This window comes from Ylistrum balloti, unplaced genomic scaffold, assembly GCF_031769215.1.
Source record: "Ylistrum balloti isolate Yb309-2 unplaced genomic scaffold, AGI_CSIRO_Ybal_v1 Utg371416, whole genome shotgun sequence".
NCBI classification, from domain to species: Eukaryota; Metazoa; Mollusca; class Bivalvia; order Pectinida; family Pectinidae; genus Ylistrum; species Ylistrum balloti.
Genome location: NW_026782744.1, coordinates 133,742 through 157,706, shown reverse-complemented (window position 1 = coordinate 157,706; position 23,965 = coordinate 133,742). Strand labels below are relative to the sequence as shown.

Genomic DNA, 23,965 nt, shown 5'->3' with positions numbered 1-23,965 from the left:
GTATATTCTTCGTCAATACAGCTTATCAACTCTGCCAGTTTGGATTATTTACGAATTTACATAATTTATATCAGTACGGTGTGTGTATTGTTGTTTTAACATCGACATGAAATGTACATTATAATGACAAAGCCTTCTGTTGGTTCCATTCTAAATCAATTGAAAACAGATCAATATGACAAAATTAGCTGCTTATCTTTATACGAAATTGATTTTTTTTTCTTATTTCAGATGAGCCATCCGGCGTAACAGAGCCAAAATCATAGTGCTACACCAGGGGTACTCAACAGCGCAGCAAGATGAGTGCGCGGCGTCGAAAGAAGGATGAAAAGCCCCCGCCTGCAACTGGGCCAGGAAGTAAAATCATATCACTTCCGGATCCTGTGAAAAAACACCTGAAGAAAATTGGAGACACAAAGAAAATTCATCTCAAATTCGGAACTGGGAATTGGAAATCTCTCCCTATTGAAGTTTATAGTAACGAAGAACTCTTCGAACTTTCCGTTAAATTTAGTGCTGAAAACAACCGCCTAAAGCGTCTACCTAAAACTATCGCAGCTTTAGAAAATCTGGAATATATTAATGTTCAAAACAATTCATTGTCGGCATTTCCAGGATCTGTGTCGCGTATGAAAAAACTTGTAACTTTAAATGTTGAAAATAATAGTATCAAAAAACTACCTCCAGCAATTCACAAAGCTACGGGACTAACCACACTGCTAGCCCGCAATAACAGGATAAGGGGATTGCCAAAGAATATCGGAAAATCATCATCGCTGACCTTTGTAGATGTCTCTGGTAACTTGATAAAATCTTTCAAAAAGGGTGTTTACGAAATGACGGGGGAGTTAGATCTATCTGACAATCGTCTGACAGAAATGCCAACGGCTGCTGTCAAGAAACCAAATATCCAACGTCTAAATTTGGCGCGTAATGGGATCACATACATGCCAGATAATATCGATAAGCTACAACGTCTCGTGTGGCTAGACCTATCCCACAATTCCCTGTCAGAACTACCCGCCCAGATCGGAGGTGTGAAGTACCTACATTATTTAGATCTCAGTCACAACAATCTGAAAGCTCTCCCGGAAGAAATATGTAACCTGGGATACGCGTTGGATACACTGAATATTTCTAATAACGAGATTCCCGTGCTACCTGATGACATAAATCGTTTACAGAAGTTACGAGTGCTAGACGTGTCACACAACCAGGTGGAATATGTACCAGAAGGGATCCGCGAGATTCATTCCCTGCAGACTGTCAACATCTCACACAACAGACTCAACTCCATGAAGTTCGCAGTATACCTGAAGACGCTGGAACATTTGCACCTGTCCAATAATCAGATCGAGGTTGTACCAGAGGTACTGGACAACATGAAGTGCCTCGTTACCTTGGACGTGTCCAACAACAAGATAAAAGAACTCCCTCCCTCTGTAGGTTACATCAAGACCATCAAGTCTCTTAATGTTGGCGGTAATAAACTGTCCGTATTACCGGACAGTATTGGTCAAGACCAGGTTCTCACGTTGCTGGATATAAGTCATAATCGTATAGCCGCCTTACCCACAGATCTGCGCAAACTCAGGAACCTCGAGACGTTTATCATAAGCAATAACGAAATCGCCGCCATGCCGAAGTCAATCGACTTCTTGTACCAGCTCCGGACATTGGACGCAGCTTGCAATGGACTCACTGAGCTCATCCTCCCCAAAACGCTGACCTGTCTCGACCTTTCGGACAATCCAATGATGGTCAATCCAAGTGACCACAAATCCACCATGGTTGTTATGGGAGACAAAGACCATCTTAGGAACTTGACGTCTCTAGCGTTGTGTAAACTGGCATTGGATGAAATTCCTCCCAGTGTCTTCAACCTTCGGTGCTTAAAAAGTTTAAACCTTTCCAACAATTCGCTCAAGGGTCTGAGTGATAACATTTGTAAACTCAAGGCTTTGGAATGTTTGGAAGTCACGAACAACGAACTGGCCTCCCTGCCTGCAAATATCGGGGTCTTGAAGAAACTAGAGAAGCTTCAGGTCAACAATAACGCGATCGAGAAGTTCCCGCCAAGTCTGGTTAAACTTATTTCTCTCTGTCATCTGGATATGTCATACAACAAAATGAGCCTCCTTCCGGATAATTTCGGAGATCTTAACAAGCTCACCCAAATGGACTTGTCAAACAATGAGCTTTTGACATTTCCTATTGACCGGATTGATGTGCTAGCCTCTTTACTCGAACTCAACATCTCTAAAAATCACATCAATGTTATCCCGATGGACTTTCCATATCTTTATCGACTGAGAGTTCTTCAAGCAAGCAGCAATGACATCAAAGGTATTCCGAACGATGTTGACAAAATGAAATCTCTCGAGGTTCTTGATTTATCAGACAATATCATAGAAAGTCTGCCGGAGAGGATTTGTAAGCTTGCGGCCTTGAAGGAACTAGATGTCACAGATAACAAAATCATGACAGTCTGGCCTAAAGCCTGGGCAAATCTGACGTCAAAAATTGTGGTGAGAGCATCTGAACAGTCGGCGTACAAGTCTCGTGAGGCACGAGAACGGCCGACAGACAAGGTTGCAGAGACTCAAATGAGTCCGAAAGCCGGGAAGAAGGGAATGAAGGGAAAGAAATCGGTGGCACCGATTGGCACTCCGCCAACAAAACCCAGGTCGATGAAATCTGCTCCTCCTAAAGCGTCGTGACGCGATGCCGGAGAAATGTAGGAAGTATATGTAGAATTAGTCTTTAGAACATCTAGACACACGCCCTACTGTTCTATCGTCATCTCTCTCGTACGTGTCTACATGGTATTCTACATCTGACTGAACCTTTTGGAAGTGTCACGGTGCTGAAAGGACTAGACACAGTTGACTTTCGGCTATTGAGAGGGACTACAAAGTTCCGGATTTTACAACAACCAAATGAGGTTGATGAATAAAGTCCCCGGTTGTTCCCCATTACATAAATACCCATATAACCTTATTCATCAAAATTGACAACGAATATCATTCCTTTACCATGGTGGAGATCACATGCTTTCACGAACTTTACACGCGTCGCCCATCACCTGGCAAGCAATTGGAGTACATTAAGACAGTTCGGAACCGGAAAAAGATGATTTTTTTCATCATTTACCCCTCTCTCGATCTCCCTCAAACGACACTCCAGTGATACATTGGTACTCAAAACGAATCAGCTTTTACTGCAATACTGCGATTCGTGGACGAAAAGTTCAGCAGCTTCAAAAATGATGGATCTCCTTTTCAAGACAGTGTGGACAGCAATCCCGCAGTCATCTGGAAACCATGGAAACAGTCGACTTCTACCTCAGGAGGTTCTCCGTACTTTAGCTGCAATAGTGTGTGTAGAAAGATTGTCCAGACATTATTACCAAACCATTTCATCCTTCTCTATCTAATGTCAGTGAATCTTCTGACATGGTCTACAATGTCACCTGATAATGCTTGTCATCATTCCTATGAACCTTATCCAATGTACTGAGTTGTTCTAACAACAAAGATACATTATGGTGACTTCATAATTTGGAAAAAAAGGAACATCATGAATATTACATATGTAATAAAGATTCCCTACACGTACTACTCGGCTGATTCGTATGGTCAGTCAATAACGATGTCGATGGTCAAGTTACCTTGTCATTGGTCAAGTTACCATATCAATGGCCAAGTGAACATGTCATTGACCTATTACCAATTCATTGGTCAGGTTACCATGTCAATGACCAATTGCCATGTCAATGATCATGTATTAATGAAGAACGTTACTGTGTCAGTGATCGGTCAATTTAATTTTGATTTTGCTTGGACAAATATGGCTTTATATACCGTACTTAGATGATCAATCATATTGATTAAAATTAGGCTGTTAAACTAAATAAGGTGGGATTTGATAGGATGAACTTATAACAATTATATATGGTTGATACTGTTATATATATATTACTGAGTATTACGTTTTATATACTAGGAGTGTTAGGAATTCCGATATATACTGTTATATCTCGCCTTTTAACGCTTTAAGTCTTTACGAACTTAGTGGTGCTATCTACAGTTATGATTTTTTTAGTTTCGATTTCGAAAATATTCATTGTTCTGTAATGTTTGTGTTTTCTCGTCAGTTCGGACACTTTGAATTTCAGAATAAAACGTCCACAGATATTCAGATTATTGCAATATAACAACCACTTAAGCCGCCTATTTTTGTAATGTCTCGGGATTGGCGAGATTTCACGGCAGTGTATAATATTAATGTTTGGAATGATATTTATGTAAGTTTTCTATGTACAATCTGTTCTGTTTTTCTGTTTGCAATGTTTGGATATTTGTTGGATTTAAGTTGGTTTCTCGTGAGGTTGACAAATTAAATGTTTAGTGTCATAGACATTTCACAAAAAGAAATCGTTATCCAAGTCATAGAACATGTGGTTTTGGTTTTAAAATATGAGAAGTTCTCTTATGATACACGATTTCGTTAAGGGAGAATGAGAAAAATACAGACATATGTTTATTCTTAACTATGAGGATGCAAGTGAAAGTTTAAAAAAAGTATATTGCCTCCAAAATTTGAGAATTTACTATTTAAATCTATTTAGTTCTTCTAAACAAGTTCTGGCGCACATGACTGGTATCGAATTTGACGAAGTCAAATACATCATGAAATTTCTAAAACAAATATTTTTTGTTTTACATGTAAGAACGTGACATCGTCAAATTACCCACTGTGCATCTTTCCTGATCTCATTACGTGTACCATACTGCTGTCAGACTATGGTGCTAATCATATTGATCTATGGATATGCTCAGTTCTTGTTAATGTCGATAATTATGTAAATCGATGGTTGCTTTCGCGAAAATTAACATTTGTACCGGAAGCTAGAGTATAGTATTTTATGCATGAAGTCTTTTTAAGTAAATATTTCAATTAGCAATCTTCTCTCACAAATAAGATATTATTGATTTTTTATCGTATCTCACGGGGCATTATTCCTGTGAATTTGATTTTTTTGGTCATCTACTCATGAATTTGATCTTATCATAATTCATATCGTCTCATCACTATTTGTGTGAATCTGAATTCACTGAGGTCTGCTGTCGTGAATTAAACATTTGATAAATATTCGAATTCGCGTAATCTCACCTAAAATTGGTATTCGTATATGCTTAACTATCGTCTCATAAACGTAAGTGAAATTTAGTTATCCGCGAAATTTTCTTGTGTTATAAGAACCGCATTATGAGTTTTAAGAAAACAGTTATTCTCTCTGCCTGGTGAATTAAAGAAATTACGTTGTCTAGTATAGTAGATAGATTATCAATTATATTCCCCTAGACTGTGTATATCAGTTGTGTTATTTACCACCATTATAGTTTATAGGTAGTCTCCCTTGACTATGAAATGTCAGTGTCTTAGGGGTTCTCCCATGTAAAGCCCGCATTTTGTTTAAGTTTAGAATGATTTATATATACAAAAACCAAAAACGCTGTGATACAATTTAATTAGTAGATAAACATGTACTTTTACTTGTTAATAAAGTTTTAGATACCATCTATTTTGTTCTGATCGTTGTATGTCGATCCTGTTCCCTTTGTCATGCAGATCTTCATGGCACAGTCATTGGCTGATGGAGTTACGCGAGGTCTAAGGTACTATTGTGAATGCTACGATATGTGTACCCTGCCAACCTCATCGACACTAGATACAAACAATCACTAGCATCGTTTTAGCGTTCTAATGTCACTTTTACTGAATAGTATGTAGAAAATATGTATAAAAAAAGTTTTTCGTCCAGTGCCTATGTCGTTTCATATCACAAAATTTCGCTTTAGAGGTGACAAGGGGAAAGAGCAAGTGTGAACAGATCTAAATTCTAAGCGACCAGAGCCTTGCAGTCTCTCAAATTCACAACTACATATACACATTTCGCGAAAAAACTAGGTACAGCATTGTTAAAATTTTCTCTATCTCGGAAATCTCGGTCACAAAAACATCCCAGCCCCTCAGCGAGATTCTTGAATGCCCAACTGTGCACTCAATGTAGCGTAAGATTTTCTCCTTTTCTTTCTGCAATGTCCCATCATGTTGTGTTCCCTGTCAATATCAAGGTCTACCGTTGGCCATTTCATCGCTGTTCGATTGTCATGAGACAGTAACCTTGTACCTCCACCCGCCTCTATGATGTCGTAGTCTGGTTCTTCCGGTGTCTGGAATTTTTAAAAAGTTGTAATCGTCCACCTCGCACCATAAAAGTTACAGGTCTTAATTCACTCTTAGTGCATGTGTTCTGCCTTGCCCTCCTATCCTTGGGGCTGTCGAGTATGTGATCTGTCTTATCCTTGGGGCTGTCCGGGTATGTGATCTGTCCTATCCTTGGGACTGTCCGAGTATGTGATCTGTCCTATCCTTGGCGCTTTCCGGGCGTGTTATCTGTCCTTCGCTCGCTACTGTTCGAAAAATCGTGCACAGCTTAATCAGGAGAGGAGACATTAGTCGACTTTCGAATTAGACTGAAAAAATATGATCTTTTGGTATTTTTTTATCTTTTGATATTCACTACGTACGTCAGTGCTAGTACGCTCCACACTGGTCATTTGTCTGATGAAGGTGACCGTGTAGTCATCCAAACATCACACTTAAAATCTTCTACTCCATTGATATCACCAACTTGAACATCCGTGGAACAAGGGAGACAACTCCAAATAACCATCTAGAAATCCACAAGTTAAAAAATTCTATAATAGAAGCTTAGTTCTAGTGTCTAATAATTTTCCTGAAGCAGTCATGAATATTTCTGATGCACAATCAAGACAATCATCGGATCCAAAATAGAATTATGGACACATAATTATTTCACCCTTGAGTTTGGAATTCTTTTGATACTATTCTAATAGTCAAATTGGGATTGGCCTACTCAGCTACTAACACACTTTATTTACGTATGTTTCGTGTTTCTGTTTTGTTTTTAAATTGGTCGGTTTTTTATATATTGTAACAATATCTTTTTTCTCAAGACTGAGTAATCTGAAGTGCTGGTGCTAGCATTACGACAATAGGTAATAGACGGCATCTTAAATTATCAAAAATATAACAGAAGGATTTTAGACTGCTAACAGAGAAATAAAAGACATTTTGTGAGAAAATAATTACAGATAAAGCAGGTAATATTATAACTCGAAAGTTTTTTCAATATCAAACAACACAAGGAGCAAAATCTGGGTGCAGTATTTCTAGATGTTGAACAAACTTACAATTTTTTGTATCGTGTCTTTCATCATCACGAAACAAACGTAGTAGGGAGTGGTCTGAAATTTGACATCAGTTCTCCTAAAGACAGATTTGATCAAACACAGATTATGGAGTGCTGCAACGAAATGTCATACCTTCGCTCTTCTTAACATAAACAATTTAAATACCGTTTTGAAAAGTTAAAGAAATAACATTGTGAAAGTCTTTCATTTTTCCGACAAAACTAGCAACTTTACAGCTATAAAGACCCACACAAGAAAGGACTCGCGGATCGGAATTCCGAAAGATAGGCGAACATGGAGCAATATGAGAATTCGATATCCTCCATGTCATTCTTAATCCATCAATGAAATCCGTGTTAAAGTTGTCTGAAACTATCGCCACGGCGTATTTAACGTATGATACTTCTACAGCTTACGAACTACTATATAACTAAATAACTGTACCAACGATATCACATATACACAGTGTTTGACCATAATGAAAACTTTATATAACCGGAAGAAAGTTGGCAGAATTTGTACTCATGCACTCTTTCATAATTCGTCACTTTACAGGTTTACATGTAAACAGCAGAAAAAATAATAAAGGTAAAACTGTTATGTTAAAGGTGTTCAATAATCAATATAAATCCTTAAATTAAAGAATCGGGGTATTTTTCTACTTTCATTTTATTATTATTGACGTATTTGAGTTTAAGTAATTGCGTCGAAAAAGAGATTATGAAACCGTGATAAATACTTCCAAACCGTCCACCTGTTTCTGACATAGAGTCACACGACCATAGAGTGATTAGTGTAGATGTCTCCTTCGCTCTCAGCAATAGCTCAGCCCTTAGATCTCTCACGTCGCTACATGTAGATATGCCCATCCCCGGGGCCAAGAAAGAATGGCACTCCGTCACGGCCGAGCGAACACGCGTTACAGCAAGGAGAGAGTTACGTCCCCTGAAGGCGATGAAGACTAGATAGTGCAGTAGTGTTACATCGCGGGCTGGTTACTCAAATGCTGATACCTGAGAGGGGGAATCTGAGGACAACTCCTTGATAACACCGCTCATCCTTAAGTCACGAAAGCGTTGGCGTTTTTTATTTTTCTTGGCGAACGTCATTTGTGGTTACGACGAGCAGAAAAGAATCCACGCTATTCATTTGATGCTCAGATGTAGAGAAAGACGGGAAGAAAGTAGGCTCATCATCCGGACGTCATTATACTGTCCTCATATTACCTAGTGCATGTTGAGATTCTCACGGGAAGAGAAAAGTAATCGTTGCTGATCAAATTTTGATATGTGATTTTTCGAATTATTTCACAACTTTATTGGAATAATAATGTGTAGTAATCTGTGCTTTTGAGAGAAAAAATAATTCCATCTTGAAAATGGATCGCACCCCGCATTGGATCGATCACATGAGAGAAGACACTGTCGCGAAGCCTTCAGACGAAGGGTACTGGAAATCAGGGAACTCCGTAAGTATTGCGAGATATCGCTTATCTCCAATCAAAATGTTCTTTGATAATATAGTTAATGACGATACTTTAAAAAAGTCACTTTCCTTATGTCTTCAATATTCAAAATTCTTGGAAATCTAGATCCAAATATGGTTATTTTTTTCAAATATCGACGCGTTTAAGTTAAAAATCGTTTCGTGTATTCGATTTTGTGATTAAATTGAGATCTTACCGACAACTTAATTAAAATTTCTATATTGGTTAAGATTTCATCGTTGTGGGAAAGTTTAACATCAGACGCATCTCTTCAATTTGTTCTACATTGTTTTAATCTGTTACTGAAAATTTGACTATATGTCCGTAGTAAAATATAAACCAGACTTATAAAGACCTGAAATAATCTTGCGAGATGTGATAAAATCATATTGGTCAACACAGATAACGGGAAAGTCACTGAACGTCTGAGATGTAATTATCATGGCGGTTACTTTATGCTTTTGTGTAGATCTAGATTAGCATCTTCCTCCTGTTTCTAATATCAATTGAACACACGACGACATCAAATACAATATATTATTTTTGATACCCCTCCTTACCGTCTCATATGTTAGGTTATGCTAGTGTTACTTTTGCACTAATGATCCCTATCTATTTTTTTTTATCTCAGTAGAATAACTCTTGTTCTATCCATAAAATTTACTTAATATTTCATTTTAGACAAAATTGTTGGCTACATAATTCGATTTGTGTGTCATATAATCGATGGAAACTTGTTTCGAAAAACTGATTCTTTATATGTCGGTACTGGTACACTGATGCATGTACATGTAACTTCTACAAAATGTCTTGCTTTTCTAAATTTCACGAAGTGTGGATTCTAATGGAATTTGGAAATAAACATGACATGAACGACACTTTTCAGACCCCAATAGATTTCCCGAATTGCGAAAAGAAAACAAAATCCGCCAATATGGCCTTAAAGCGCCCAAGATAGTTAAAGGAATAAATACCGCTTTATTAATTATTAAAATAATTTGTTGTAAAATGTTTCACAAAAAATGCCAAAAGACATGAAGACATTGGTGGTTATGTAAGTTTAGGTATTAATGATAAGTAAGTGTCGGGGGAAATGGCAGTCCGGATAATGGACACTAACTACCTACACAGACAGATCGATACGTCAAAACATGACTGGCATCTGTCAATACTTCTGCACGTCTTTATTGCTATCACTGTCGTCGTCGCTCCTCATTACAGCGTCTGATGACCCTTACGTGATCTATTGACCAGCTGACCGGGGCCCAACACAACCTCAGTTAGGTTTTTAGCGGAAGTTAAATACACAAATTCTAGTCCGTTCGTTTGTTGTGAAATCATGTAATACAACTCAGTATACATAACACTTATTAACTTCTCATCAATGATAAACTGACTTTAGCTGGTTTACTGATATTGTCTTTATAAACTTGTCCCGTCTTCGTTCATTCTGACATGTTAAAGTGGTGACGGGATTAACTGCTTTGTGGAGATTCATTAATATCACGTATTTAAAGGAAGAAAACGATTTTCTGAATGTAGAGATTATAAGAAAATGCTATGACGTCATTGTTGACCAACGTTACGTCAACGCTTTAAGTCAGATAACACATTTTTAGCTTTTATCAATCATTTAGATGATTATGATTTCCACGAAGCTCTTGCAGTGAATAAACATACATGTACACGGAGAAGACATTTATGTCTTGATCTAGAATAAAAACAGTATGATCTTTAAATATCTGAAATGAAATATAACTATTGAACATTCATCAGATTTTATTGTCAATATAAGGATGTCAATCTATTTATCTGTCTGCATTCATATTAACAATTACCGAAATCTGATCCCCATCAAATAGTTTTAAAATGCTCTTGCTGCAGATGAAATAAATAGATATATCTCGTATTATATATATATATTATAGTAACCTCCAACACAAATCAAATGTGGAAGGACGCTATTTTCATGTAGATTGATCTTGATCATCTGTCTTTTAATCCTTGATATTGGTAAAAAGTGAAACGAACAACAAAAATGAAAATAAGTTGAAAATAATGTTCCAGTAGTTGTGTAATAACCATTACTGCAAGAAAGAAAGGTTTTCTTTAAAAGAATGTGTAAAATTCAAAAATCGTTTACTTATTATCATTTTTTTTCTCTATATAAATTTCTTCCTATAGAATCACACTACTGAGCCCACATACATTAACGTGGTTGTAGAAAACATTGACGACATTGGCCTTATACTTCTCCTTCGACAAATATGCAGAAGCACTGCCGGAAGACAATGACATATTCTGTATATATCTGACTATAAAGCTCTGATGTGATTAAATAACAAGGCAGTCACGTCCGCCATCAAAGCAGTTTAGCTAACTGTTACACATGTCTATGTCCTATTACATAGTTATACGTCAATGGAGAGGTCAATACAGGTCAACACAGGTCACCAAAGTGCAAAGGTCACACTCTCCCGACATACACAATGGGTACCTGTACATATTTTTTTCATCGTACCAGGTAGATTAAACGATAACGATATACAGGTTTAATGCTGAATTTCAGTTTGGGTTTTCCCTAATGACCCTGATATCGACGGGACGTTAAACAAAACCTAGGTATGGCGAGGTTTACGTGAGGTAATCGATCACTTAACATCTACTATCTGGCATATAATAAACAGAGTCATAGGATACTTTGTTATACCAAAGATTGGCATTTGACCTCCAATAAGACGATAATGAAATAAAGTCTTATTTTGTGTAATTCTGATATGTAGGTGAATATAAGTCACAGAAAACTGTATAACTTAAGATTCGTGTTCTTAGCAGCTGATTCTAGACAAACGGTTGAAATCTTATTTTGATAAGATTTGGAATGCGAATATTCTATTAAGATGGGGGTCATATGTCAAGTTGAAAGGTCACGCATTTCAAGCGAAGTGTACAGTTGCTTGTAGTTCACACATTTGTAGAAGATATTACACATATTATATTACAAAGGTAGAAATCAACGTCATAGGCCAAGGTCAAAGGTCACGCCTTACATCTCACATTCGTCAGAGAACATTACAAATTCGTCACAGCTAGAATATAAATCACATTACGCAGGCGTAAGGCCAATGGCGTTAAACAAGGTCAGAGGTCAGATTTATCCCGGTACTTTACATGGTACTAGTTGTTGATTTTGAATTACTACCTTGTTTTAAACAAAACTATCGTAGTCTTAACTAACTTTGGATGTTTTAGGCAAGGCTGAAAGACAGTATTGCATTACAATAGTACCTATAATAGAGGTATGGTCAGTTTGGACAATTACTATAATGATTTTGAGCTACGAAATATAGTTAAAGTGTCTAGTTCTGGCCAACAAAATGTCGGAAAAAATTCTCATGTATATTGTGTACGTCCTTATAGATATTTTAGCGTATGTAACTGTCCCGACCATGTTTACTTTCAACTCGTGGGGTGACCCACATCTACATTGCGGATAAGGTAGGTGACTCAAGTCTGTAATGATACGGACAAGGGAGATAACTCAAATCTATAATGTTACAGATAAACTGGTGACTCAAATCCATAATGTTCGGGAAACTTTGGTAGATCAAATCTGTAATCTTACGGATAAGTTTGGTGACTCAGTGACCCAAACATTGAATGATACGAATAGGGCAGGTGACTCAAGTCTGTAACAATACGGATAGGTAGTTAACTCAAATATGTAATGATACGAAGACGTTTGGTGACTCAGTGACTCAAAAACTCAAATCTTGACTTAATTCTATAATCATTAAAATTTCATGGTCTTGGCTTCATGGAGTAACGTAAATGACTCCATTCTATAATTCAATGGTAGTTTTGAATGACTTACAACTCTGTAACAGAGGACAACGCCTCCGCTAGAGATCGAACCCGTGACCTCTGGTTTACAATCTATCGCGCAACCGATCTAGCTTTATCAAGGTTAGAATTTACCAGTGTACACATAAGTACTGAGTCTATCTATTGATGATCGGATGATATTGACACTTTATGTGGTTCGTGTATAATATTGGGTATTAGACATATTGCAGTCCGGAAATTAATTGATTTATTTCATTTAGATATCAAAATATAAAATTTCTTGTCTTTTTTTTGGTTTGGAGATCAGTGTACTGAGGTAACTGTAATATGCTGTTTCAGTCAATATATTTCTATCATAAATTTAGAAAACACGAAAACAAGTGGGATAAATTTCTGTTAGTACAAGATGTCTTCATTGACTTCAAACACTTTCCGCACGTGACGTCACTTCCTTAATTTGTGTGACCATTCCCGTGGTCAATGGGTGTGACGTTAGCTTTGTTTACAGATCGAGGCGAGATTGTTCAAAGCCTAGTTAGTTACAAAAAACGGAAAAATCGAAATTACAAAGTTATCGATCTCATGGAGAAAATGTTTAGTCTTTTGGAAATGCAAAAATTATACGATATAACTTAGCTACACAGATGTACTGTGATTTTGTCGACTGGAAGTAATTATTATAACCAAGTGACTGATCCTAATATAAATCAGATGGACAGAGTTTATTCTGAAGAGAAAATTAATTACAAAACGTCAGCAATGATTACGGAAAAGGAAATTCGCGTTTAAAACAAATTATTATATTAAAACTTTCTCCCCCCCCCTCCTAATTTTGCCGCAAATCTTATGGCTGTAAGTTCGTATTATTTCAAAAAAGAAATACCCCAAGGAATCTTCAATCAGCACACCTGTACTTTTATACCTCTAAGTCTACTTATTATTTTTATAACGATCATAAATACAATTCAAGGTCAGCTTTCTCATTGATGTTCAGAAAAAAGATTGACCATAAAGTAGAGATGTAGCGAAGCGTTGCCTACAAGAATCAAAGTATGATTAATAATAATAACATATAAAAACATAGCTGTCAGTTTAGTAAGGCGGGGGATGGTCAGAACGGACATACCAACACCACTGATTGGTTCACCGTTGTCAACTTCAGTATTAATGAAGGGTCATCTTTTCTAAATATGGTCATGTTTATCTACAAAAAAATGGGTGCTGCATAAGGTCACATGACAATTTATCTGCTATAATTGTATAAATATAGAGTGTAAGATCTATCAAAAATTATTTAGAAGAAAAGATAATCTGAAAACAGGTAATTGTATAACAATATGGATTATCTGAATGAAGACGAGATCAACGCGTGGTATACTAGAGATATACAGGTAAACATAAGTACTTTTTTATCTACAGGTATGCTACACTGTGAATTCCTATCTTTCCGAGAGTACATTGCGGTCCCATAATAAAGAGGACCGTAACGATTTTGGGAAGTTTGTGAAATATTTTCTTCAGATTTTTGGAAAAAATACGTAAAAATTTTCCGAAATTTGCTAAATAAGAAATTTTCGAGACATTGTATATCCACATCAATACTACACCATCATGGCCTCAGCTAGCTTGTTGTGTTTGTAACTTACAACATGGTCACACATTTTTGGATGTTCAAAATTTGTGTATTTTTAGTACGGTAACGTTCATATATATGATTTCATAAAGTATTCTACACGTTAGACCTACGATAATGGGTAAATGGAAGTTACGGTGTTTAACTTGGATAGGTCGTTTGCTAACTCAAAAATAAGGCATTCCAAACAGGACAGAAAAACCAAGGACGTTAAAGGCACGCGTTCCTGATAAATTGACGTTTTAAGAGCCGATGTAAATAATCGATGTTGACAGGCGGAAGTGCAATACAGCGAAACATCACGTTTACAAGTTACTATCATAAAATGTCCATAATCTGGTTCTATTGCGTCAGCACAGATTTCCTTTTTTGGTTTGGTCAGTATTCATGTGCGAGGTCGTTGCACTGCCGATCCAATGGCGATCGTACATGACGATTTACATGTATTTCGATATATTTATATATATATGTTTGTGCAGATTTTGTACTCAAACCTCTTCTCCTTTGTTAACTTTCATCAACAATTATGATCCTATAACACACAATCAGTCGGCGGTACACATCAGACGCGGAAAAAGACATGTCATATGAATAAAACTAATATATATAACTTATTTGATACACGTGAAGGTATTAAAAAAGAAGAAAAAGAAAAACCCCTGGCACTTGGAGTAAATATTGTGTTTTTATGCAACCAGTTCCGGCATATCGTTGTAGTTCGAATTACATACATATAAGTATGGACAGACCTTATGAACACGTGATATGGACAGAACTCCATCTAGAGACTGAATATCAAAGAATATTGTGTATCCGCGGTTACTACATTTCCTGTCGTGTTCTAAACGTGTGTGGACACGGTGTAGTACATCACAAACCGTCCTCAGAAACGTCATTACAGGTATATTCTGTCAGAGAGATTAATGGGGACCACTACTACGTCAGACAGTCCTGTGGAGTGGTCAGTACACACAGGCTAGATGAAAAACTTCTACCACTCATACCAGGGGCGTAGCTTCCATAGAAAGAAAAAGCCCGGGCTTACACATAAAAAATCCGTGCATAGAGTATGTCGGACAAAATTACAAAACTATGGTTGAAAATGAATATCAGGGGTTGAAGTTTGTTGCTAAATAAAGTATAAAAATGTCTCAGAAAACGATCCAAAACACCTTTGAACTCATGAAATTCATGACCCGTCGCCTGTGCTTACACATTTCTGGTGGGCTAGCTACGCCCCTGTATACGTCAGGATTCGAAACATGTATTCTATGGTAATATTTCATTCAGCATAACAATAGTAGACCTAAACTTTGGCTGAAAGACTCGGAAATTTAATATATCGTAAGCAGGCCAGATCTTCTACAATTTTGCTTTGTTCCCTATAGGGATTCGTTTTCGTGTCATTGTTTTCGTTCCGTTAGCTTCGTGACTTATTCAGTAAGAAATAGTGGACGTAAAACCCGTTAAAATAAATAAATATAAAAATAAATGAATAAACAGATAAATAAATAAATAAACATTTCTTTCTGTTTCCGAGTTTGTTCTATCACCATCCATTCGTACATATAGGTCGAGGATGGGAAGAGAAAACCATTGCCGTAAGAGTCTGCTGTGGGCACAGGGTGTGGCAGGACAAGGAAGAGATAATGGGTAGGGGACATGGGTAGGGACAGGGGAAGGTGTAGAGGGCGGGGACAGGGACAGTGGAAGGGACAGGGACAGAGATAGGGATAGGGACAGGGATATGGATAGGGGACAGGGATAGGGAGAGGGACAGTGGCAGGGGCAGGGACAGGGGCAGTGGCAGGGACAGGGATAGGGACAGGGACAGGGACAGTGGCAGGGACAGGGATAGGGATAGGGGTAGGGGACAGGGGCAGGGACATGGACAGGGACAGGGACAGGGATAGGGACAGGGACAGGGACTGGGGGATAGGTACAGGGGCAGTGGCAGGAACAGGGGCAGTGGCAGTGGCAGGGACAGGGAAAGGTTGCGGTGGCAAGGGGAGGGGTAAGGGTAAGGAGAAGGGATAAGAACAGCTGTAGAAGAACCTGTCCCCACCATTTCGCTTTATTGAAATATCTATACATCGGTTGCGGCGTCATTTAAATCGAGATCAGGTGTTGCGTTTTTCATGGGTTAAGATAGTCCTTAGGAAACTATACACCGCTTGGAATTGCACATTCCTGCTCATTTACTATTCACGACTGTGTCTTGTTATGTCCTTATGTATGGGAATCTCACAAACTCCTATTCCTTATAGACGTTGTGAAAGTTGTGACCGACAGCAGCGTGTACTTGTTCGCCAGTAATATACGACCGTTTTATAACGGTGTATTACATACATGTTGGGTGTTTTACATTGTAACACCATGTTCTCGTCAAAACACGGCTAGGGAAGTGCTTTATCCAGAAATAGTAAACATGTCAAAAGTACACATAAAGCGGACTCCGAACTGTAGTGCGGCATAAATGTAAAAAAGATAAAACAAAAAATCGAAGAATCATCAGAGTCGTGTTTGTTACAACTGTAAAATCTTTTTTACAAGTTAGAGTAGAACTATACTTTATTGTTGATATGTAACAAGGCAGCTCTGTTGGTTATGCATTATCTCCCCTGGTCACTATTTGCCTTAATTATCTCCTCCTGGTCATCTTTTCATCAGGATTATCTTCTCCTGGTCATCCTATTAACAAGAATTATTTTCTCTTTGCCATCCTATTCTCCAGGCGTATCCTCACCTGGTCATCCTATTCTCCAGGCGTATCCTCTCCTGGTCATCCTATTCTCCAGGCGTATCCTCTCCTGGTCATCCTATTCTCCAGGCGTATCCTCTCCTGGTCATCCTATTCTCCCGGCGTATCCTCTCCTAGTCATCCTATTCTCTCGGCGTATCCTCACCTGGTCATCCTATTCTCTCGGCGTATCCACTCCTGGTCATCCTATTCTCCCGGCGTATCCTCACCTGGTCATCCTATTCTCCAGGCGTATCCTCTCCTGGTCATCCTATTCTCCAGGCGTATCCTCTCCTGGTCATCCTATTCTCCAGGCGTATCCTCTCCTGGTCATCCTATTCTCCCGGCGTATCCTCTCCTGGTCATCCTATTCTCCAGGCGTATCCTCACCTGGCCATCCTATTCTCTCGGCGTATCCTCTCCTGGTCATCCTATTCCCCAGGCGTATCCTCACCTGGCCATCCTATTCTCTCGGCGTATCCTCTCCTGGTCATCCTATTCTCCAGGCGTATCCTCTCCTAGTCATCCTATTCTCCCGGCGTATCCTCTCCTGGTCATCCTATTCTCCAGGCGTATCCTCTCCTAGTCATCCTATTCTCCAGGCGTATCCTCACCTGGTCATCCTATTCTCCAGGCGAATCCTCACCTGGTCATCCTATTCTCCCGGCGTATCCTCTCCTGGTCATCCTATTCTCCAGGCGTATCCTCTCCTGGTCATCCTATTCTCCCGGCGTATCCTCTCCTGGTCATCCTATTCCCCAGGCGTATCCTCTCCTGGTCATCCTATTCCCCAGGCGTATCCTCTCCTGGTCATCCTATTCTCTCGGCGTATCCTCTCCTGGTCATCCTATTCTCCCGGCGTATCCTCACCTGGTCATCCTATTCTCCAGGCGTATCCTCTCCTGGTCATAATAGTCACCTCTTTCTACCTAGATTTGCTAAGAAACCTGTTTGCGCCAAGGTCCCTCACGAATACCTCCATCAAGATAGTAACAAGCACCTTTCCGCTCGCATTCTCTCGCCTCACTTTCTACCATTGAGCTCTTTTCCTCCGCGATTCCATGACCAAATTCCACACGGGGAACAAGATAGAACATATAAATAATAATATTAACTTACGAAGGAAATATTCTCGTGCCCGAAAAGAAGAATGTGTGACAATACAATCTAAAGATATTAATAAACTCTAGACTAACCATTATTTTGATCGTTTCAGTTACAAAGGCGTTACCATGACAACGACGGATATGAAGATGAATTTGGGAATTATCACAGAACAGAGAAACACCGCCATCACCATCATTATAACACCCATAATTCCCTGGGTGTTGGCCCGGGACTCGCGGTGGCAAACGAGATGTATAATACCTCGGCCAGTGACTCTTCGATAAACAGCAGAAAGAAATTGAAATCCGGTGAAAGATATAAACAGAAAAGACTTGGTTTAGTGCTGTTGTTGTTAGTTGGAGCCTTACTTGTCGCGTTTGGAGTAGGACTATTGGTCTACTTTCTGTTGATGGACGGTATGTATTATGTTGATCCAGGAATTGAACTTTGACCTCTCACTGTGGTTATTATAGTATGACGTATTCACCAAGGTATATTTAGATTTGTCCTATACAGAAAACTATTAAACAACTTTTCTTTATAGAGCACATCATTTGGGGGATAAATTCCTGAAATAAAATCTAAATTCAGACGCCACGAATTAGAGACACTGTTTCTCTTATCACTGATATGCGTGTGTATCGGAGATACTTTAGAATGTTCATCTTTTAAGCATAACGTCACAAGTTTGAAATGATCAAAAGCATGCAGTCTGATAGTGATTTTAACTACGGAATAAAGCGGAACAACATATATGTAATTAATGTCAATTAAGAGTAGCTCAAAATCCCGTACAAGGAGTTAATGCATGTGTCTTCTAATGGTGTAATATCCTATATAAGTCACCTATATGTGTAACAAAGCCCGCAGCCACGTCTGGTTGTGAAAAATAAACGACCCAAGATATACAATGAAAAATGATAGCTCAAATTCGTTATTGGCCGAGGGCGGAGGTGTATCGCACGTGCTGTCAGTTACAGCCTCATCACCGCACTTATCTTGTGGACAGATAGATAGCCATCTGTGGTCAGTCGTCCAGGGAACAGTCATTACACACAGAAAATATTTAAAAATAAACAAACATTATAAAACAACAATTAAGTTTTAAATCCCTGCAATATGAAAATAGATACTGCAAAAAAGTAATGCACTATATTTACATATCGCCACATAACCATACCACAAACTGATGATAAAGGCTCAATTAAAATCGACTTATTTTTTAAGTCATAAATTGTCTATAACAGTTTGATAACAATGCCATGCTCGTGAGCGCGTGATATATACGCCTATGCCGAAAACGATGACCTCACAAGGTGCTTTTAATATAGATCATCTTGAAAGTCAAACCATTAGCTGAAGTGTAGAATGACCCTCGGGCTTGACCTTGTCTAGAGGTCACGAGTCCTGACAGGACGCTGGCAGCTCTAGCTACAGGTAGAAGGACTGATGAATGGTCCTACTTTGATGACAATGTTTCCTCCTCGAAGGGAAGGGTTGGGCATTACGGTTATACAATAGGGAGTTTCAAGAATATATCAAGGTCACGGGGTCGAGAACCTGGGACAAGTTAGTTGATGAAGTGATTAGGCGTTACACAGTCACAGGGACTTTCTAACCACACCAGATCATGTAGATATGGATGTAGAACATTTGATACATAATGTAGTGTTAAGAAATGGTCTCAAGTCCCTGCTCATCGTTCAAATTGTGTTGGAGGCGTTTACTGTCACAGGGACCTAAGAAAAATGTATTTCATCCTGATAACCTATGAACAGAGAAGTGTAGGCATAGACTGAATTCTCAGGTCCCTGAGTTCAGTGTCATTATGTTCCTATATATATCGCCTTTTATCACATAACCGCCTGTTATCCAGTGACTTCGCCAATGTAATATTTTTACGTATATGTCACTAGTGTCATATACGTGTACTCTAGAATCTTTTCATTGGCTGTGTCAATCAGAAATCGATTGAAATATTAGAATGACTGCCTCCATTTCGTTTTGTCCTCCACATTGTAACGTAAAAGTTTGTTAACTTTCTGTGATAAAAAAAGTATACTAGATTTGTTTTCGTTTCAATTGAGACCAAATGAAATTCGACTCAAAGTTTTAAGCTTTGTTCATAAAGGCTCGGATAAATAAATACTTGTAAGACTTGTTTCCTAAACTCACATGAAATGAAAACGCATTTAAGGTATTGACACTAGCTGTACACCGAATAATAAAATTCGGGTTCTTTTCTAGAGGAGGAGACATGTAGTTTAAGGACATATGAATCTTGTTATACGCCCGTAGTTAAATACTTATCTAGGTTAAATTATATCGCCTGATTTAACGTACATAAATATTTGACCTGAGAAGCTCCAAAAGGCATTGTCCATGACTTCAAATAATAATATATGTAAATCAAATTCTACATAGTCCTGAATCCAATGTTTTATAAGATTTTTGAAATTAATATTTTTAATTCACCATAATTTGAGCATGTTAAAATCTTCAAGTACCACATCGGCAATTACTATGTACAAGGACGTCAGAATTGTTGAGTATTTCTTGTAAAGCTGTAATAACTTACTTTCTCCCAAACTCACAGGAAGAGTGAAACAGTAGATTTTATACACAATGATTATTATATATTTGTCCCGGAAAGACTTCTCTCTTTTTTATCCCCTGGAGCCGAGTGTAACAGAGATGATAGGTATACGTAATTCTAAAGAAATCGTTTACATATTCACTATAGAATGATTAGCATTTTAAATCTTTTCATCTTCTTTTTTCATTTTAGCTCCTGGGTATTACGGCACAAGTAAGTCACGGAGTTTTTAATTTTGTTCTAAACACCTGACCTCCGACATATTTATCTCACCTTAACTTAATAATGACTGAAATGTTTTCGATTTTGCCATAATGAATTCAAGATTCTACAATTGATACGTCGAATGTGATCTAAACTAACGCAATCTTGAGTATACATAACAATTTACATATATTTTTTTATTATAAACGGCTCTTGAAGTTCTTAGTTTTTACAAGCAAGATCTCAAATCTAAAGTAAATAAAAGTTTATGTTAATATATCTTACAGACGCGCACACTGCCAGTGCGTCGGTGCCTCTACTGAACCAGACGTGGCACCCGGAAATGTCCAACGTGTCTTCTTCGCACTTCAAACAGATAGCAGACCCATTCTGTGCAGAGGTAAGACAGGTGACCAGGATAGACCATTTAAAGTTACCACTGACTCTGTACGAAGATATTAACCGAATTATCAATTTGAAATTCTTACCTTGAATTCCTGATATCACATATAAACATGCTTTGAGGAATGGATTTCGCAATAGAGAAGAAACGTCAAACTTTAAAAAAAACAAAAACAATTTTCTTTATTTTTTCAAACGAAACATTTGTAACAATAGTTTTTGCATTTTGTGGGCCATTGACATCAAACTACAAATGTGAACATTTAAAACTACCTGCTGAAAATGTGTTACTGTAAATGTTACTTCCAAATCCTCTCCCAAAAATCCGGAAGTGACATCATGCCAGAGCGAGAAGTTGAAAATCTTGTGACACACAACGGTTGATTGGACACTTGATGAAGTGGTCGTATACATGTGTAGTAATGGCCGAATTATTGCCGAGCAATGACCACATCGATAACAATACAGTTAATGTCAACAAGAAAATAGATCAGTGGACGAAATGACGCATATCCGGGGCGACAATTAATTTGTCATGCAACCATCACACGATAAGATCTTTTCAGCGTTCTTATTGGTCAGTTTGTTTAATTTATTCTGACATTGTTATCAGTTTTTCGTGCACGAGAGGATTACAAATACAAGCATGACTAGATCAGTGCCCCAATAAAGATACATCGTTTTTATACAATGTTTATTTCATATCAGTTGTAATAAAATTATCAAGAATACTGACATATAAACAAAACCACAAATATAACTAAAAAATCGAGAGAATGATGGTGATATCTGGAAAAAAACGAAAATAAAAAAAACACACACACATTTGGAGTTTACGGGAAGAATGAGATTTTGTGTCCCCAGAGGGATGATGGACAACGCTCTCGCTATTGATTTTGACCAATCAAAACTGCTAGATGTACTAGTGAGCATAGAACACATCTAACTCTACACCATGAAAGTGTAATTAAACGTTAAATCGTTCCCATTAGACGTCAACCCGTATCTCTTAAAACTCGGTATACTACAATGTTTGATCAGGTCTGTAGCTGACGTGCTCTCATTCTTGTAGATAACCCAGTTCTGTTTTTAAATCTTAACTTAAAGTCAAGAGATTAACATATCGCAATAAAGAAATGTGATTTACAATTTTAAATCACAAAAGGTATTGATAATCGCTATAATTTTTATTACACATATCAACTGCTTCGAATATAGCGTGAAAAATCTCGTGTGTTGTACTTCCATTGGTAATCCGTGAAGGTTATAATCCTTGCACTAAATGGATAGCAACATAGAGCTACTCAGGTACATAGTACTTCGTGATGTTGAAGCACGTGCTGTTTGTAATCATTAAGTAAGTTAAATCACAGGTTTTTCTGAGCTGTGAATTCAAAAACAATACTAGATACCATTTTCTTCGAGGTTTCTCCCTAAATATATATTGTACCTGGTTAGCCATGGTATGGATCAGTCGTAGCGTCATGCTCTTAGCCAGGGTCGCTACATGACGTCATGACCCGTGCTGTCGTGTTTTACCAAACTTATGACTACTAAATCTACAAACGACAGGACTACTTATATACTCGCCACTTTAGATTGAATCGACTATAAATTATCCAAACCTAGACAATAGCGCGTGACAAACAACATTGCAACGTTAAGTTGATATCAGGGTCAGTACAGGTAACCGGTAAGACCGCGAAAAGGAAAATGTATTAAAAAAAACAACAGACGAGAACAATAACCGACCAAGCCGAAGTGACCGTAAAGCTGACAGAAAATTATCTGTTACCTAAATAAGTGTACCTGTCAGGAATACTAGATCACAAACTTATATCATTATTTATCAAGTCTAACGATTAGGTAAACAATATGTTTGCGGTTTCTTTTGTCATACGTTAATACATTTGTTTTTATTTACGTGTGTTACAGGTGGATAAATACTTTATGAATGCGGGCTACATCTCCGATAAATATCGGACCTGCAGTGTCAAAGCTCTAAGGTAACCAGTAACATCTATTCTCTGATAAATATCGGGCCTGCAGTGTCAAAGCTATAAGGTAACCAGTAACAGCTGTTCTCTGATAAATATCGGACCTGCAGTGTCAAAGCTATAAGGTAACCAGTAACATCTATTCTCTGATAAATATCGGGCCTGCAGTGTCAAAGCTATAAGGTAACCAGTAACAGCTGTTCTCTGATAAATATCGGACCTGGAGTGTCAAAGCTATAAGGTAACCAGTAACAGCTGTTCTCTGATAAACGTCGGGTCTATAGTGTCTAACCTCTCAGGTAACCAGTAACATCTGTTCTCTGATAAACATCGGGTCTATAGTGTCAAAACTCTCAGGTAACTAGTAACATCTGTTCTCTGATAAATATCGGGCCTGTAGTGTCAAAACTCTCAGGTAACTAGTAACACATATTCTCAATTTTACGGTTTACGCTAGCAATGATTGTTGAAATAACAATTACCATTTCCCTTTTCAGAGTAAATCCAAATCCTGTCGCCTGTAAATGTTCGGGTATACTGGGGTAAGTCCTTGTTATATATATATTTCTGATATTTTTTATATGTTTAAATGATTAGATTTATCTGTGAATGTTAATACGAGTTTCAATTCAAATTCTAAAAGAAAGGAAAATGAATAATTTATAATTTGT

At 37.9% G+C, this 23,965-nt stretch overlaps 2 protein-coding genes across 2 annotated transcripts in view; both read left to right on the top strand.

The window, feature by feature from the left end:
• Positions 1-299: 299 nt before the first annotated feature.
• On the top strand, positions 300-2,720 carry LOC132562445 (leucine-rich repeat protein lrrA-like). Its single transcript, XM_060227186.1, has one exon. The coding sequence runs from the start codon at positions 300-302 to the stop codon at positions 2,718-2,720; it is 2,421 nt and encodes an 806-aa protein (XP_060083169.1).
• A 5,941-nt stretch (positions 2,721-8,661) lies between these two features.
• Positions 8,662-23,965, top strand: part of LOC132562430 (fibrillin-2-like) — a 65,713-nt gene continuing 50,409 nt past the window's right edge. Inside the window, exons 1-6 of the mRNA XM_060227172.1 lie at positions 8,662-8,751; positions 18,205-18,511; positions 20,884-20,904; positions 21,183-21,295; positions 23,233-23,303; positions 23,792-23,836. Of these exons, the coding sequence (XP_060083155.1) occupies positions 8,662-8,751; positions 18,205-18,511; positions 20,884-20,904; positions 21,183-21,295; positions 23,233-23,303; positions 23,792-23,836 (647 nt within the window). The remainder of the gene's footprint in view (positions 8,752-18,204; positions 18,512-20,883; positions 20,905-21,182; positions 21,296-23,232; positions 23,304-23,791; positions 23,837-23,965) is intronic.

What these genes read in the sequence shown, in the direction of transcription:
- LOC132562445 (XM_060227186.1), top strand. Translation starts at nt 300, where the DNA reads ATGAGTGCGCGGCGTCGAAAGAAGGATGAAAAGCCCCCGCCTGCAACT.